Source organism: Helobdella robusta (assembly GCF_000326865.2).
Source record: "Helobdella robusta unplaced genomic scaffold HELROscaffold_19, whole genome shotgun sequence".
Lineage (NCBI taxonomy): Eukaryota > Metazoa > Annelida > Clitellata > Rhynchobdellida > Glossiphoniidae > Helobdella > Helobdella robusta.
Window position 1 is genome coordinate 506,392 of NW_008704034.1, and position 17,493 is coordinate 523,884.

The 17,493-nt window shown below is 30.8% G+C and overlaps 3 protein-coding genes across 3 annotated transcripts; 2 read left to right on the top strand and 1 right to left on the bottom strand.

The window, feature by feature from the left end:
* Positions 1-1,651: 1,651 nt before the first annotated feature.
* Positions 1,652-7,219, bottom strand: HELRODRAFT_185478 (hypothetical protein). The gene is made up of 8 exons (XM_009016648.1): positions 7,126-7,219; positions 6,773-6,941; positions 6,032-6,277; positions 5,848-5,972; positions 4,895-5,181; positions 4,511-4,594; positions 4,250-4,409; positions 1,652-1,943 (listed from the first exon to the last, which is right to left on the bottom strand). The coding sequence occupies exons 1-8, from the start codon at positions 7,126-7,128 to the stop codon at positions 1,839-1,841; spliced, it is 1,179 nt and encodes a 392-aa protein (XP_009014896.1). The 5' UTR covers positions 7,129-7,219; the 3' UTR covers positions 1,652-1,838.
* A 3,618-nt stretch (positions 7,220-10,837) lies between these two features.
* On the top strand, positions 10,838-11,501 carry HELRODRAFT_170823 (hypothetical protein; the record flags this gene model as incomplete). The annotated part of the gene is made up of 2 exons (XM_009016649.1): positions 10,838-11,015; positions 11,305-11,501. The coding sequence occupies 2 exons, from the start codon at positions 10,838-10,840 to the stop codon at positions 11,499-11,501; spliced, it is 375 nt and encodes a 124-aa protein (XP_009014897.1).
* Positions 11,502-15,699: 4,198 nt separating this feature from the next.
* HELRODRAFT_170824 (hypothetical protein) lies at positions 15,700-16,092 on the top strand (the record flags this gene model as incomplete). Its single annotated transcript, XM_009016650.1, has 1 exon — positions 15,700-16,092. The coding sequence occupies one exon, from the start codon at positions 15,700-15,702 to the stop codon at positions 16,090-16,092; it is 393 nt and encodes a 130-aa protein (XP_009014898.1).
* Between the last annotated feature and the right edge of the window lie 1,401 nt (positions 16,093-17,493).

The window sequence follows — 17,493 nt, forward strand, 5'->3', positions numbered from 1 at the left end:
AAAATTAATGATCAAAAATTCATGATCAAAAATATGAATTTTAGATCAGATATTAACATGAATTATTATCAATCAATGAAAAATTTTTGTTTTGCCTATCCTATGCTTTGCAGTTTTGAGTTTATAAATTGTTTACTATTGTTATATACTAACAATTACAGTCATACATATACATACATACTAAAGAAGAGTAACACACACTTGTCATACCTTTTAAAGAGGCATTTATTTGCTAAATTCAACTTTTAATTTTTAAATGAAGTTTTTTAAGGATCATTTACTTACTTTACTTACATAATATAAAATTTATATCTATGACTTGATCTCATTCATCCTTCATTGCACTACTACTAGCTACATACACATAGCAACCTACATATTACTAATCCTTACTTGGGTTGGAATTGCCAGTTTACAAAATATATCAAAATCTTTGATCATTATTTATTAGGACTGAGATGTTAGATGTTGCATTACACATGATATTAGTATATACATAATAAAAAATCATAATGTAGTATATATATTATACATAATGTAGTATATTATATATATTTTCTTATTGTTGTTATGTAATTATGTAAATATAAATATATATTATAAGACATTATTTATTATGATTATTTATTACAATTTATAATTTAATGTATAATGATATTGTATAAATAAAATTAAAAAAAAATTAAATTATCATCTTATATCCCTCACCAATCATCAAAGCAAAAATTTGAGTGAAATATTAAGTAATTTAATAACAATAAAAAAAAAGAATAATCAATGCTTGAATGGGCTTTTTGAGTTGACTAAATAATAAATAAAAATAATTGTTTTATTTTTATCAAAAATAATTGTTTAAAATATCAAATTGACATTGATTTAAAATTTAAATTAATTAACCTGCAACAAAGCAAAAGAAAGTGAAATGAAATGAAGTGAGCAGACCTGGAACAAACAAACGAATGTAGGAATTCACAAACGAACAATTGAACAAATAAATGTTCAAACGAACGAACGAATGAACAAAATTAACGAAGGAACGGACGAACAACCAGATCTCTTCCAGAAGCAAACCAGCTAAGATCTGCCGACTTATGTTTTATATAAATTCGTACGTACGCGATCTGGGGCGTGCAGCCGTCGGCATTGTCATTATTAAGTATCAAGCGCTTATTTTCTTAATTGTTCACGTTAAATATAGACAACAGTAATTCTAAGTGTAAGTTATGATGTCTGCATTAGCGCATAAACTTTAACTGGAAAACTTTTGGGCGATTATGTTTTTAGATGTAACAGGTTATCCTCTATATTCTAATTATTCTGTATATACGACGGTTACAATAACTGTCACAGATGTTCAGCGCGGCCACCAGTTATCAGTATTTACAGATTCATACACTATTCGAAATTCTTGCATAAACCATCAGAGCCTAGAATGGCGAAAATACTATTAACCAATTCAGTAGAAACTCCATTAGAAAAGTCACACTTTAAGGTCAATAAGGGAACGTTCCGTTATACACCTTGTTAGTTGACCAGAGACGTAGTTTCACAAGCTTGACGACCATTTGCTTTAGATTCACTTAGTAAAAATCATTTGACCAATGTTAACGTCTCTTAGCTTCCAATAAACGAGTTTCACATTACTCATTACCTTCGCTTTTATTTTAGCAGCTGTGCTTTCGTGTAAAAGCCGAATACAATTTGGCGATATTAATTAATGAGAACAAATAACATTTAACAAGTAACTGGATTTTGAACTGAAACATATTAATAAAAATTAATTGTCAATTCAAATCCATGACATCAGCAAATTGTCTTTTTGCCGAAAAACCACTGAATTATTTCTTAGATTTTTCTTTCTTTGCACTTTTTTCCGGAAGAGCAGCAATACGCTTGCGGGGTCTGGCCTTGGATCCCATTGTTTTTTTATCTAATGTGGCAATCTGCGACAAAATAAAATAATGAAAATGTTAAGCCTCATTAAACATAATTTGTATGACAAAGCAAAAACAATCTCAAGCATAATTATTAAAAAAAGGTATGTCATTCATGTACAGAAATTATGTACGTCCAAAAACTCTAAAAGCATGTGCATTAGTTAAAAATAAAGAACCATTACCACTTTTGAAGTTATATTAATAAGAAACTCAAATTTATGACATTCCAAGTTATGTTTAATTCATGCACAATAAAAATCACATCCATAAACTGTGTAATAAACTAGAATGGATTAGTAAACGAAAAAACAAGCTACCAACACAAGCCATTCATTCAGCCAGAGGTTTAAAAATCAAACGGTTAAAATTTACAATTAATGTTAAAAAGTAAAACAGCCTTATACGTAACAGGGTAACAGTTAGATAAAAACTAAAGTAACATCACCACATCAACATACTTTGCTTTAGCAATGGGCAACAATAAAACAATATTGAAAATCTAATAAAATTCCGTATTTCCACTAAGTTTTATAGAATAATAAATACAAAAAGATGAATAAAAGCTACACATAATAGCGAGCTCTATCCTTGCTATATTTTAACACCTCATCATCTTCATCAACCAGTTTGTAGTATTTTTCTGTGAAGCCCATTTTGCTAGACAACTGGAATATTCAGTCGTTTGATGTTAATTAATCAATTAAAATAACAGCAAGAGATATCAGTTGAACGCTATTTTGAATAATTTACGCAGTTTGAAAATATCATGTAAGGATTCATTGTCTGACGACCCTAACACAATTAATAAAAAATAAGTCAATCATCTTTTCATCGTTGACTTTGACCCATTTTCCGAAACGACACATAAATTTGCTTTTAAAAATATATGCCTCAAAAGATAGTCTAGATAACTGAGACATCTGCACATAATAACACCATAGATTCTTGTGACGGCCGACCAAGAGATTTAATTAATTAATAATTCTAGGTTAAAATAAATTGATAACGAACGGCAGTAATAATAGCTACAAATATGTTGATTGTGTTATTTGAAACAAAAATTCTCAAACATTCCCGAACAAGGCACGAAACAAACCCGCTCTATGATGCTCTCCTTTTCAGGACTTATCTATAATTTAATCATTATTAGGTTTATATCTTGCTATTTATTTATTTAGATATACACAACAACAAAATACATATTCTGCTCATACCCTGAATCAACAAGCAACACTCACCAAATGACACATGTATAAAAATGTATATATGAAATTATAAAGGGAACAGAATTAAAACAAAATAGCTTTTTTAACAGATATGGAATCGCTATTGAGATTCTCTGCAAAATTGTAACGATCCTTCAACTTTTAGTTTAATATTAAGTAGTAGGTTTGAAAGAAAAAAAATCACTAGTCATATAAATGTAAATAAAAACATTTTCATCTAAAATTGCACAATTATAGTTCTTAAAATTACTATAAATTTTTGAAACTTTTATTTACATTTGAGCAGTGAACATGTTAACACATACTGACAATTCCCATCTAATTAAACATTATTTATTCAACAAATATTTGTTATGTGGGACAGAGGAGCAGGTGATTGAGATTAAAATGTATTGGATTCCGTTTGTAAAAACTTTTAATAAAAATTAAAAACTCATCACTAGCACGTGTTGCTTATAAAGGCAGCATCAAAGAGCAAGTTTAAAATTTGCACAAAATCATAAACAAAAATAGAATTAAAAAAATAAAAAAGCTTCAAGTCGGTGAGATCTCACAGAGCAACAACACCTTTGTTACTTTGAAACATAATCATTCCTAACATGCTATCACCATAAACAAAGTTTTCTAATTTTAATCATTATTGTCATTAAACAGAAAAAATGAAACGGTGAATTATCATGGAACACAATGGAACATTCTTCAAAAATTAAATTCCTGTTTTTAGTAACCTCCAATAAGGCAATCAGTTAAAAAATGGATTTATATGTACACTATTCAAAATAGGTAAGTACGGCATGCCAGTCATAACACCACATTAGATGAATTAAATTTTAGTTAAGTGCTAGGAATTAGTTAAGATTCGTTTATTTATAAATTCAAGGCATTCATCTGCTCCTTATTATTAAACATCACTAAGTATCATGTATCCAGTGATTACAATATTAAAAACATAACTAAATACAGGACAATCCATCATATAAAACAATTCAATAAATTCAGCAAAATTGTTACATGTGAGGCATTTCATGAGATTGGTAACTACAACGAAATACTAACTACCAATCACTATCACTACTAAAAACTCACCCCTCTTTTGGCATCAAGAAGAGCTTGTTTCTTCAGCTTTTGAGCTTGTTCAACAGCCTTGGCCACCTTTGTCTGAACAATAGCAAATGGGTTTAACTTCTGCATGACCTCCTTGTTTTTTAATGGATTTCTCTTCAAAACTTTCTTTGTTCTGCTTTTTCTAAAGTCGTTTAAATTTAAAAAACAATTTTAAAATAATATAAAATTGGATAATGCCCAAAATTACACCTAAAATTAAGAAAAATTTGTAACGGTACTAACATTGGTAGACGAAGAGCTTTTTGAATTTCATCACTCTTCAGAATACGTTGTAAATCGGTGTTGGTCATTTTTGGAGCTGGTAAGCTGTTGCAGAAAGGATCATAAAAACGAAATGTGATCAAATCTTTTGTTCACTTTGTGTTATTATTAACAGGCTTTAGCTACTTGTGCAAAATACATAATTTATAGCTTTCACATACTTCAACAACTCATATTAAATATAAAAATATATAATTGTATATATATGCCTCGATTGAAGCTTGATTGACATCAGAAGTGGTTAGGGTTCTCTGACATGAGCTATCAGAAACACGGACCAAAGCATCATCACTTGCATTCTATAATTTATTTTAAAACTTAACTTTAAAAATGAAATCAACTTACTTGTATCCAGTTTTGTGTTCGGAAGCCTTTTTCCATGTTCCATAGATGGGATCTAATTGTTTGAAAGCTGATTCTGTCCAGATGACAAACCTACCAACGTGACCACCGGGAGCAATTTTCAAAAGGTTCAACCGGTCAACACTGAGCAGGGTGATACCTGGTATGTTTCTGAATGCTCTCGTTATGCCATTATCTTGGTTGTAAACTATGATTGGACCACGCTTTTGAATACGACGTCTGTTTCTCATTTTACCTTTACCAGCACGAAAACGTTTGGAATTTTTTACCTATTTTCATGAACAAGAACAATCATGTAATTGAGGATATAAAACATAAAAAATAAATTGATTCAGATATGGTTAAGGTTGTCTGACATACATTTCAGAAACACGGACCAATGATATCATCATTACCAATTATTAAATGCATAGAAAATGTTATGATACAGGAATTACATATAAATATAGCTGACCCATTACTTTAACGAATGCCAACAAGAGGAGGTAGTAACAATATCAATTAATTAAGTTAGAAAATGTCAAAAAATTTAATAGTGTTTCAGATTTGGTTAAGGTTGTCTGACATAGAATTCAGAAACACGGACCATGATATCATCACTACTCGTTTATTAAACGAGAACATAAAATTGGAGTATTTTAAAGATATAAAGTTGATCTAGAATCAATTTCACGTTTACGAGAATAGTCAAATATTTTGTCGGTGTAATATGTTCCTATTTTATTAAATATCTTTAATGATATTTACATTTAACTTTGATGTAAAAATATGTTTTTTAACTAAACTATAATAGGTAAGTTATTAAATTATTGCTAAAATGAAGCATCATATGTGGTTTAGGTCATCTGTCACACATGATCAGAAACACGGACCAAAGTCCTAATCATTTGCCTCCACAAGATTTAAAAAAATGAAGAGTTTGAAATAATTTTAACTTTTTCAATATCAGGCCAGGCTTTAAGTTTTCTTAATACACCAACAGCTTCTTTTGTCTTTTTAATTTCTTGAACTTTATCGCTAAGAACGAGAGGAATTTCAGGAACACTGTCAATCAGATGACCTAAGAATTACAATAAATAATAAATAAAATAGTCAACAATTTGATTACACAAAATTTACCTTTTGATTGGACAATTGCTGGAATGCCAGTCGCAGCAATTGCAGAGCAGATAGCATAGCGCCTCTGATTGACATTGATGTGTCTGTGCCATCTTCTCCATGTCTTGGTGGGAGCAAACATTCTTCCCCCTCTACACATGTTGCCAAAAGCACCCTGGCCAGATCTGTTCGTTCCTCCGCCACTGACACGTGGAATACGAGCTACAGCACGACCAGTACCCCAGGATTCAGCTGAGGTCTGATGACCTATGAAAATTTTAAATTTGATACATTTTAAAAATGTTATCTTGAACATTTATTTTAATAATCAACATTAGCATGCACATTTAGAATGCTATATCTAAGTGATGAATTTAAAAACATTAGATAAAAATGCATAAAAAGTGCATAAATATTTTATTTACATGATTAAGGTCTGACAAAATTCATAAAAATAGGACAAGCATTTTCATATTTTGTTATTACATTTCAAAATCAAAGACTAGTAATACAGAAAAAAATTTATTTTATTTTATGACATTGATATCATGTACACTATATTATTAATCAATTATATTTGGTTTCATGTGGAACACATAAGCCATAAGTCAATCTTAGTTTTTGACTCACCTATCTTTCTAAAAAAAATAGTTTACAAAATCCTTTAAATGATTACAATTATTACACTTATTGACAAATATACTAAAAAAGATTTAAAACTTTACTTTAGATTTAAAGGCAAAGTAGTCAAAGTGAACCAACCAGCTTTTGTGGACACGGCGTATGGCTGTCTTCCATTCTTAAGCATATCCATGTGAACAGTGCTAACAATGTCTGTCCTGATCGGAGCTCTGAAAACGGCAGGCATGGGCAAAGCCGTTCCTGTTGCAACGCCCTTCTCATCATAAACTGATATAAACGGTCTGTAGGCCTAATAAGAAGTTTTGATAAAAATACTTTTCAATTTTATTTATTATTCTAGCGTGATGCACCTTGTGGTGACCGTGGCCGCCCGATCAAAACAAAGTAAATCGTAGTTCATCATATTTAAAAACCGTTTTAATTTTTAAATAATGACATTTGCATTTTGGAAGCAAAAAATGAAAAAACCCAACCATTTTGGCTTCTAAAAATGGACAAGAAGCCTGATCAACAAGTTAACGTGGTAATAATGGCAGCAAAAAGGAAAAGGAAGTCTAGGTAAGGGATGGCCACAAATCGAGCATTGTTTATTTTTAAAAGTAGTTTATATATTTTAAAAATAGCACTAATAATCTACAAGTTAGTGTAATGTAGAATGTTATACGGAATGGGATTGCCTTATCATATTCTTCTCATTATAAGCATTTTAACATTAAAACAAGAGGAGCATTGACGTTATACATTCATTATGTTTCACGAATGGAGTAGACGCCACACATCCAATTTGACGAACCAGGTCACTAAGAGGTGACAGTTTAATCAATATTTTTGATAATGATGGTAAATGAATATTTTACTGGTGTAAAATATAACGACGTAAATATGTTTCGAGGTCAGCGCTAAGTTCAACTACATAGTTCAATTTCCATGATAAAACTCCTTAACAAAACTTATTTACGACTGAACTTTGTTTTTAATTAAGATTTGTAGTTAAACTGATAATACATATTGCAATTTAAAAAAACAGACTAAAACTGACTTCATCTCTTTTCTATTTTCCGTTCTTTTAAAGTATAACTAACTGGCTTTTCAGTTCTAATTCAAATTTTTTACTAATGCGTCAAAGGTATGAAATTTTTAATGACCCTATGTTATCATGAAGTTTTTGGTCTATTTTCATAAAATAATTTTTGTGGTTTGTCTATTTCAGTGACGGATCTAGGAGGGAAATCGGAGTAGCCATTCCTCCCCGCTAAGAACAATGTTGTTAATAAAAGTCAACAAATATCAATTTTTAGAAAGGAATTTATCTCTTCTAATTTTTAAATACGAATAATTATCATTAAGAACTACGTACTATATTTTGATTATTTTTGAAAATGTGGCGATGATATAGTGAATTAACTGGCAGTTTTTAACTAGATTTATGTAGTACTCTATCACTCCTGAGCTTGAAAATGTATAATATGGTAATGGAAATCCCGAATAGTTATCCTTCCGTATATTAACTGAATTTAATTTTTTATAATGCGGTGCTGATATAGTGAATTAAGGTGGTAGATTTTCATTAGATTCATATAGTACTCAATTTGTTGAGCATGAAAATGTATAATTTGGTAATGGAAATCCTGACGTTTTCGATAAATAGTATTTGGAATCGACCGAACACACTTTGTAGCTTGATATTTTTTGAATGTAACGTTGATATTGTAAATTAGGCTGGTAGTTTTTTATTAGATTCATGCAGTGGAGATCTAAGAGGGCCGAGGCGGGAGGTTGTGAGCATTATTTATTAAAATTCCGTGAAATTCAGTTCTGTTCAGTGGTCTGTCTGTTTTGTGGCCAGTCTGATCGCCCACTAGGCTGTTCAGTGGTTTCTCTGTTTACTGCCTATATTTTTGTGTTATGCGGTTTTTTGCATGTCCGATTTTTTTGTAGTCTATCTCTTTAGTAATCTGCCTGCCTACTTTTTGGTGTCCAGCAGTTTGTCTGTGTTTTGCCGTTTTACGTCAATTTTTGTGGCCTGTCTGTTTGTTCAGGGGTTTAACTGGTTTGACTATCCACCTTGTGATTTTTGGGCAAGAAAAGTTCTTGCGAATAAAGAATTGATAAATAAAATAAACACATTCATACACAGCGTAATTTGCATAAATATTTAAATTACAAATCTACATTTTTTAAAATGTAAAGCTCCTAATTTATACATTTTATCAGCAGCTTAACAAATGACAAATATAAATATCTCTCACCACTTAGGATAAATCCTTAGCAATTGTATTTAATTGTGTGCACATTTTCGTATTGCAGGAGTGAGTACATAACTATAATCGTCTCTTTGAATGCACTGTTTAAATGACAACAAGCGAACAATAATAATTTATCCAGTCTGGGACATATGTATGTAGATTGAAGCAATTACGACGAGTCCGTTCATTATTTGAAAGCTTGTGTGAATATGTGAGTGTTTCATTTAAACATTTTTAAAATATGTAATTAATTTAGTTTGTCTTTATTGATTGATATTTTTCACTAAATTTTAAAAAATTAAGTTTATTAAGATTATTATAGAAAAAAATATTTATAGATATAAGATATTGCGTGAGCGTAATTCGCGTACGTGTTTACAAACTTTCGTTGGTAAATTTATCTTTCTTAAATCTTCTGCCGCCATATTTTCAAATTATTCTGTCCATTTTGAAGTTAACATTTATTTATATAAGTAGAGAAATTTTGAAGTTTTCAAATTTTCAATTTGTTTAAATTTCATTTTTTCATATTCGATGTTGAGTAAATTAATAAAAAATAAATAAATTAATTAAAATAACAATTATGCAATTATGTAAATATTGCATATAGCATAAATCTCTCTCTCTCTCTCTCTCTCTCTCTCTCTCTCTCTCTCTCTCTCTCTCTCTCTCTCTCTCTCTCTCTCTCTCTCTCTCTCTCTCTCTCTCTCTCTCTCTCTCTCTCTCTCTCTCTCTCTCTCTCTCTCTCTCTCTAAACCTACTCACCTACTTCATTTGCTCTTTCTTACCTAACAAGTGGTAACTGGCTAACTGCTGCGCATTGCACGCTTGGCTGGAGTTGACAAATGAGTTTGTTTTAAAAAAAATGTTTGTATGTTTATACCTTGAGGTAAAAATAATCAATAATTTATAACTTGTTATATTTTCATAGTAGCAACTGTTGAAAAAAAAATCTTTTATAATGCTGACATATGAATCGTTTCTCTGAAAGACTAAATTTAACGAGTTGTCAACGCTCAACGATTTCAAATGATTCACTTAAAAATGATTTCAATTAAGAAATAAATTAGCATGATAATTTCGACTTTGACATAACCTAATGCAACACCACTTAACATCATAAAACACAGCGCTATATAAAATGTAACGCACTCAATTGAACGACACAATGTATAGCATAACTATCGATTTAAAATTATAATTGAGTAATTAATAGTGAATTTATTATTCTTAAAATTCTACAGCCAATATGTATGTATGTTTGTATATTTGTATGTATATATATATATATATGAATGGTATTAGCAATAATAACAGCAGTAGCAATATCAATTCACTCAGTAACATTATTATCAATTATTATAGTTGTGATTTAATACAAATTTTTGATAGAAATAATATTTATTTATTTTTGTTGAATGTGTAACTTTTAATAATTTTAAAATGATTTACTTAAAAGATTTTACTTAATTACGACTATGGTAATGTTATTATTGATAATAATTTTACTATAATATATATATATATATATATATATATATATATATATGTGTGTGTGTGTGTGTGTGTGTATGTATGCGTCTTTTCGTGTGTATGTATGTTTTGTATGTATTTTTACGTACGCTTTAATTAGAACACGGCTAGCTAAGTTTAAGCAATTGTTTGATAGCTAGCTGATAGTGGCTGTAGTTTTGTCATTTATATGCCAACTGTTCATTTCGGTTTCGCACGGAAATGTTGTTTATGCTGCCCAGTTTTAATTTTCAAGCTTAAAATTTGGTTGTATGTGATAGTTTTTTATTTATTTTGGTTTACAAATCATGATTATTTTTTACTAATTTTATGACATTAAAATTGACCACATTGATCTTTCTGGTTGTTATTCAGAATCCAAAGAATCGTTGAAAACTAACGAAAAGCTCTCCACTGTGAAAGAAAGATGGCATCCTCATTGAAATTTTCTTGCATGTCGGCAGCTGTGGTTTTCCTGCTTGTGACATCCTTCTTCGTAGATATGGTTCAATCGGTGAACTGCTACAAGTGCGACACCGACTCATCTGTGTGCTTCAACTTCTGCACTGGCGACTACTGTGTAAAGACTCAGTACATGGAAGCTGGTTCGTTTGTCGGATGTTCGTTGTTTTGTGACGATTTGTTTATTTCATCTTCCAATGCTTCAAATGCCCAAACCTTGTTCAACTAAATTGATTATTTAACTTATATATATCTTATTAAAGTTAATTACAGGTTGTATAATATTAAAACAGTTTGTTGTTATTTATTTCAGCGTCTTTCATGAATCTATAATTTGTTTTTTCTAGAAATAATCAATATATTGTTTGTATTAAAATCAAACAAACTTATAATCATATTTTAAAATACATATTAAACATCTCATTTGAACAGGAAAATCAGTCGTGTCGAAGTATTGCGGTAGTGGGTCCGACTCCATGGGCTGTGTTGGTAGCCAGATACTAGGGTTCGGTGGCTACATTTGCAATTGCAACTCATTTTTGTGCAACGACTCCAAGCGCTCGTCTGTCTCCGCCATGCTGGCAGTTCTAGTGCTCATCTTGGCCCTGGTCATCAACATGGTGCTGTAGTTATCACGTGATTTGTGTAATGGCGCAATGATGAAGATGGCGAAGTTGATTTGAATTGTGCTAAAATAATTAGAATGAATGTTAAATAAATTAGCACTAACTGGACAAACTCCCATTAAATTTTGATTAACATTAGCTTGCTTTTAAAAACTTATACGTCATAGATAAATAGAAGTTAATTAAACATCAAACAATGGCTTTAAATTCATTAAATTTATACAAATTTAAATAAAAAAAATTTATAATTTCCATGACGAAGGTGATAAATGAAAACAATTTGCGGAATGAAAGGTTTTTGACGAGGAACATAACTTACTTACGGATTTGAGAACCATTCCGCGATAATAGGCTGAAGTTTATTTGAAGTTGAAAAACATCTCTAAGAGAATATTCGCCGTTGAATTTGAAAAAGTTAAATTTTGTGATCAGCGAAAAATGCATTCAGTCAGAGTTTAATCTGCTTCATTATACATTGTGTTGTAAAATGTAAACTATTGATGAACTGACATTGAACTACCATTATTCTTTTTTTTATAGGATTCACTATATTCTCTGAAAGAAATCATGTGACATAAAATGTCTTATATAAGAGTATGATGAATGTTGAAATGATTCCAGGTCAACGTTAAATTCCGGTGCTATAGTTCACTTCTTAAAACAAAATTGTGTTTCATTGTTAGGTTTCAGTATTGTTATTGATAATACTAATGCCAAAATTACTACTCGATTCAACGCGAGTAAGTAATTTTAATACCGGTAGTTTTAAAAGAGCTATTAAAATTAGGAATATATTTTATTGCTATCTTTCTAACTCCCAATAAAATGAATGTTTTAATAGTTGAATCAAAACCAAAGATAAATGTTAACAAATAAAACAATTTTTATCCTCGTAATCTGTAAAAAAAATGAACGAATTAGTTTAAAATATAAATAAATAAACAAATGAATTCATTTAAAAATACAATAGCTATAAATCGCATGAAGAACACATCCGGTACATTGTCATTATCACATCACTATCATTATAATTAGTATCTTCCTCATTCCAATTATCATCATCATCGTCGTCGTCGTCATCATCATCATCACATCAACACATCATCAACATACATCAACAACAACAACATCATCAACATTATCAACAACAATCTATCAACAACAACAACATCATCAACATTATCAACAACAATCCATCAACAACAACAACATCACATCATCAACAACATCCCATCAACAGCAACATCACAACATCATCAACAACAACAATATCATCACATCATATCATCATCATCTACCTCCTTATCTAATATGCGTGTGATTGTGTGCTGAAATATTGTGTGTGTGTTTGATTGTGTGTGTGGATGTGTGTGGATGTGTGTGAATGCAAGCGCCGCCGTGCTTATCTGCAATTAAGTTATCATAAATCATTAATTAACTAATAAAAAATGAATCCACAGAATATATTTAGGATGAAAACCACTGGTAACGATAACTTTTTAATGCAGTGAGGTAGTTTTTCAGACGTGAGTTTTTAAACTTGTGATATTTGTGCTATATTTTATAATATTTTCATTTAAAAAAATTTAATCAATGGGTTTTATAACCTCAGACCGCTGAAAGCTGGGAAAAACTTGATACCAAACAATCACCAACCAGCTAACAACAGAAACTGTCCGCAAACATCAGTGAAAAATGGCAATCTCACCAGTAGTTACTCTCCTCGCTGTGACGTCATTAGTGGTAGGCGTGGCTCGGTCAGTTAGATGTTACTCGTGCACCGGAGAAGCAGTATGCCCTGCGTCCCAAACGTGCGAAGGCCGTTACTGCTTCAAAACCTTTGGCCATGCTTTTTGTGAGGTTTTTTTTTCAGATCGCTTTATTTGCATAATTTATAATTCAAAAACTGTAAATAAATTGTTATTAATTGAAGACTCCTTTAATTTTAATATGTTTAATATTTAATTAAATTATGTTGTTAAATATTTTCAATGGCAAAGAGTCTGTTTATTATTCAATAAAAAGTCATAACTTAACTAACTACTAGTCAATAGCATATTTCAAATAGTTGGAGCAGTTATGAAAGTCAGTAGGGGTTGCTCGAACAGCGCCATCCACAGCAAGACTTGTTGGAGTGGTGATGTCGCAATAGTCGGTATAACCAATTGCTTCTGCGACAGCTATCTTTGTAACGACTCCAACCGCACTTCTCTCTCGTTCCTGTTGATCACTGTGACGTCACTCTTGCTACTGCTGCTGCTAGCCGCTGACATGAAATGAACCGCTAATGTGGTGTGGATTATCTGCTGCAATGAAATTGCAAAAACTTTGATTCCATCATTTATATTATGGTGTTGGGGACTAGGTGAACATCTGTGATTAAATGACATATATACAATACGATACGTACGATACTATGTTTAAAAAATATTGACTAACGTGTCATACTTACATAAAATACATCTCTCATGTTCTTGAACTCTTAATTTTTAATTAATTATAACCATTTTTCATCCTTATCATGTCTTAAAAATAAGAATTGTCGATTGTTTCACAACAGACAAATATTATTATAAAATCTGCCTGCACTAAAAAAAATAAAGGCGCTTGCTTTGTTTCGCTAACGATTTCATTAGTTAAAGAAAAAAGTGAAGTGTGCGTGTGAATGTGTGCGTGCGTGCGTGTATACACTTAAACATATATGAATTAATAGCTCTTAAAAATGTAGTGGGTTATCAGCGAAAATGATTATTCCTCAGAAAGCTCGTACCTGAGCACATGAGCACAACCACACGGAGATACGTTTTTTTTAAAATTAACATCATCGCTCTGAGATTATGTAAAATGGTGAATTGATTAGGCATTATTACAATGGGGGATTGATTACAGGTAAAAAGTAGTAATAATAATTGCCATTAACTGATGTCGTAATTTACAATGAGAAGTTTTGATGTTGTGATGGTGGTTAATTGAGTTACGAAGTTACGAAGAATTATCATTAGTACCAAAAGTGTATTATTTGTTTGATAGGCATGTTATTGGTGACTCAATGACATCTATGATTGATATCTATGAATCTCTAACCAACACAACCTCCACACGAATCAAGTTCCAACAAATGATAACAGAATTATTATAAGATGTTACCGTATTACCAGGTCGTGTAAGTATTTTGTTTTAGTAACAGAAAAATGTAGATTAGATTTTGGTAGTAAAATAAAATGAGCAATAGTTGAAGTTTTATTTGTAACAAACAATGAATGGTAGTATAGAAGCAGTAGTAACAATGATAATAACTTTGTGTGCCATTAGTTTTATCATCGTGCAAGCCCGCGTATCTTGTAGAGAATTAAGATTGACCATTCTATCTCATTATCACCATAACGTCTCGAAATAATCTCCTACCAACGCATCGGAAAGTTGTGATTTCACCGACCGTATTCAACTTTAACGTTTTTTACATTATTAAAAAAATTCTTGATGCAACTTTTAATATGAAAAACTTTGTTATGTTTATAACGAAGACCCAAAAGGGAGTTTTAATAAATATTAAATCCAGGCTCAATAATTAACAGTAGTATTATTAATAATGTTGGTGTAACCTGCAACTATCATTATTGGTGATGCCATTGGTAGTAGTGGTATTTTATGTTTATTAATAAGTTTAGAGATCATTTTATTAGCTGAAATGATTAGTGAACTTCAAAATCTCCGTTTAGTAAAAATAAAAAAAGTTTAATAAAAAAAAACTTCTAACCAGAAGTACGTTAATTACGTCGGCGTGTATGATGAAATAATTCAGCGCGACATTCACATGAAAACAGCACCTCTTACTTTTCTAATTTTAACGTTCGCTGTGTGATGTCTATTAGGCTTGAGCGAGAGAGCTCGGCTAGTTCAGCCTGTTTCTCTGTGTGTGTGTAATTATTCGGGAATTTTTCTGAAAATTACTCAATCATCTTGCACTGTTACTAATTTCCTGATCTGATTGTTTTAACGTGATGAAAAAATGCCCGACTCCGGTCAATTTCATTTCATTTTACGTCAATATCTTTTGAGAATGTATATAAAAGCGAAGATGGTCCGAAGAAAAGGCATCTTCAATCTTAATTCAATTTCGATAAAACTTGTAATTAACAACAGCAGTTGATTAAATTTGTTTGAGTAATATTTAGATAACATAATATCGTTAACAGCTATAATGATTTACTTTAACACATTGAACATTTTGAAAGCCGTAGTTTTGGTGAATTTCCTGACTGGAGTATTCTGCAAATGTGCCGTAATATCAATAAAAAGTGGCGACGACGCACCATCTATAGAAGTTGATGATTGTGGCTACTACAAAACAATCGCAAACAGAATGGGGAACATTAGCGTTTTTAAAGACATCATCTGCAGTAACAAAACACTTTTGAATGAAGATGTTAACAGGATACCAAAGGATATTATTCAAACTAGGTGTTCGACTGAGGCCACTGATTCCAACAAATGTGAAAATAATTATTTCGAGATTCCAGTTATTAGATTGCTGAATGGAAAGTGGTCGTGGGTGTTGGAACTAATTCCAGTCGGATGTTCAGAGAAAAAGTAGGTGATTCACAGAAAAGCTCCGTAGAAGCGAAACGAGATTAAACGAAGAATCATAATATGGTTTATTTGATAGAATCATCATTTTTGACATTATTGTTAAGCATTTTGTTTTATGCAACTCTTTGAATTTATTTTTGAGTAATTGTTTTTATTAACGATCGAAGCAATTTTATCTCAAAATTATTGTTTATGAGTAGGCTAACTTTTGTTAGTACGCTGTTTTTACAAGATATCAATGTGTCTTTAATTTTTACTGCAACCTTTTGCTGTTTTGTTTTTTACTTTTTCATATTTCAGAGCATATTAATATTTTGCATGTTTTATTTATTTATTATATATGATGTATTTCTATTAATTTATTCTTTTTATATATAGCATATATTTTTGTTTATGTTAATATATTGTATATATATATATATATATATATATATATACATACATATATATGTATATATACCTCTTGTTTTGACATTGTCAAATATCGCCATGACATTCTATTTTTTAAACTGAATATGTTTTTTTCAAAAACTCATTAAAAAAACTTACATACCATTTGTAGTGCTGTTTCATTTTTAAAACGTTGTAAATCACAAATGAAATTAACACAAAGACTTATTAGAAGAAGAAGGAAAAAAACATTCACATATATAATTCTAGTACGAAGCATGTACGTGTTGAGTTTCTTTCGATATAAGAAACAACAAGTAATTGGAAGCTAAATTCGATTTTAGCATTTCAGTTCAATTTAATTCGGCTGTTCATTACACATGAACTTTATCACACATTCCTTTAAAAGTTCGGTTTCACTAACCTCTGAAATCGTTTCATTTTTTTTCGCCTCGACACTTACAAAAGAATTCGTTGAAAAGATTAAAGATCGTTCTTTTTTTACTGTATTCGCTTCAGAGGTATCAACGGTGTATCTCACAGAGCGTACTTGATAGCTGCGTGATATCGACAGGAATCTCTGTGCAATCGAAGCTAGTCACTGCAAAGCAGGGTCAGGCGTCTTCAACCATTACATCATGTACAGTCTCCCTGCTTTTTGTAAAATAAATATTTTTCTTCTTCGGGCTACTACTCATATATAGAGCGCCAACTGCTGCTCTACTTATTTAATATTTAATGCACAAGGCCCAGATGCACATGTGCACAATCATTCCATTGAGAACAAATAGGATACACGATGTTAAAAGATTACTTTTTCGTAAGAACCAAACAATATTTAATCAATCATCTATTTTAAAATCAATATCAGACAGCAATTTGCCAAACAATTCAAACTTCCGTTAACTAAACTGACCAACCAAAACGAAATTAATTAGTGTTCAGGAAAAAAAACGCTTTCATTCAAATTCAACAGTAAAAAAACACGCGCGAGCTAGCTTAGCTTAACACAATG

Bases quoted from the DNA above. Each gene is read 5' to 3' on its own strand.
- HELRODRAFT_185478 (XM_009016648.1), bottom strand. The intron at 5,182-5,847 runs GTTAAAATTATT...TCATGAAAATAG, and splicing joins CCTGGCCTGATATTGAAAAA to GTAAAAAATTCCAAACGTTT. The intron at 4,595-4,894 runs GTAAGTTGATTT...TTTCTGCAACAG, and splicing joins GAACACAAAACTGGATACAA to CTTACCAGCTCCAAAAATGA.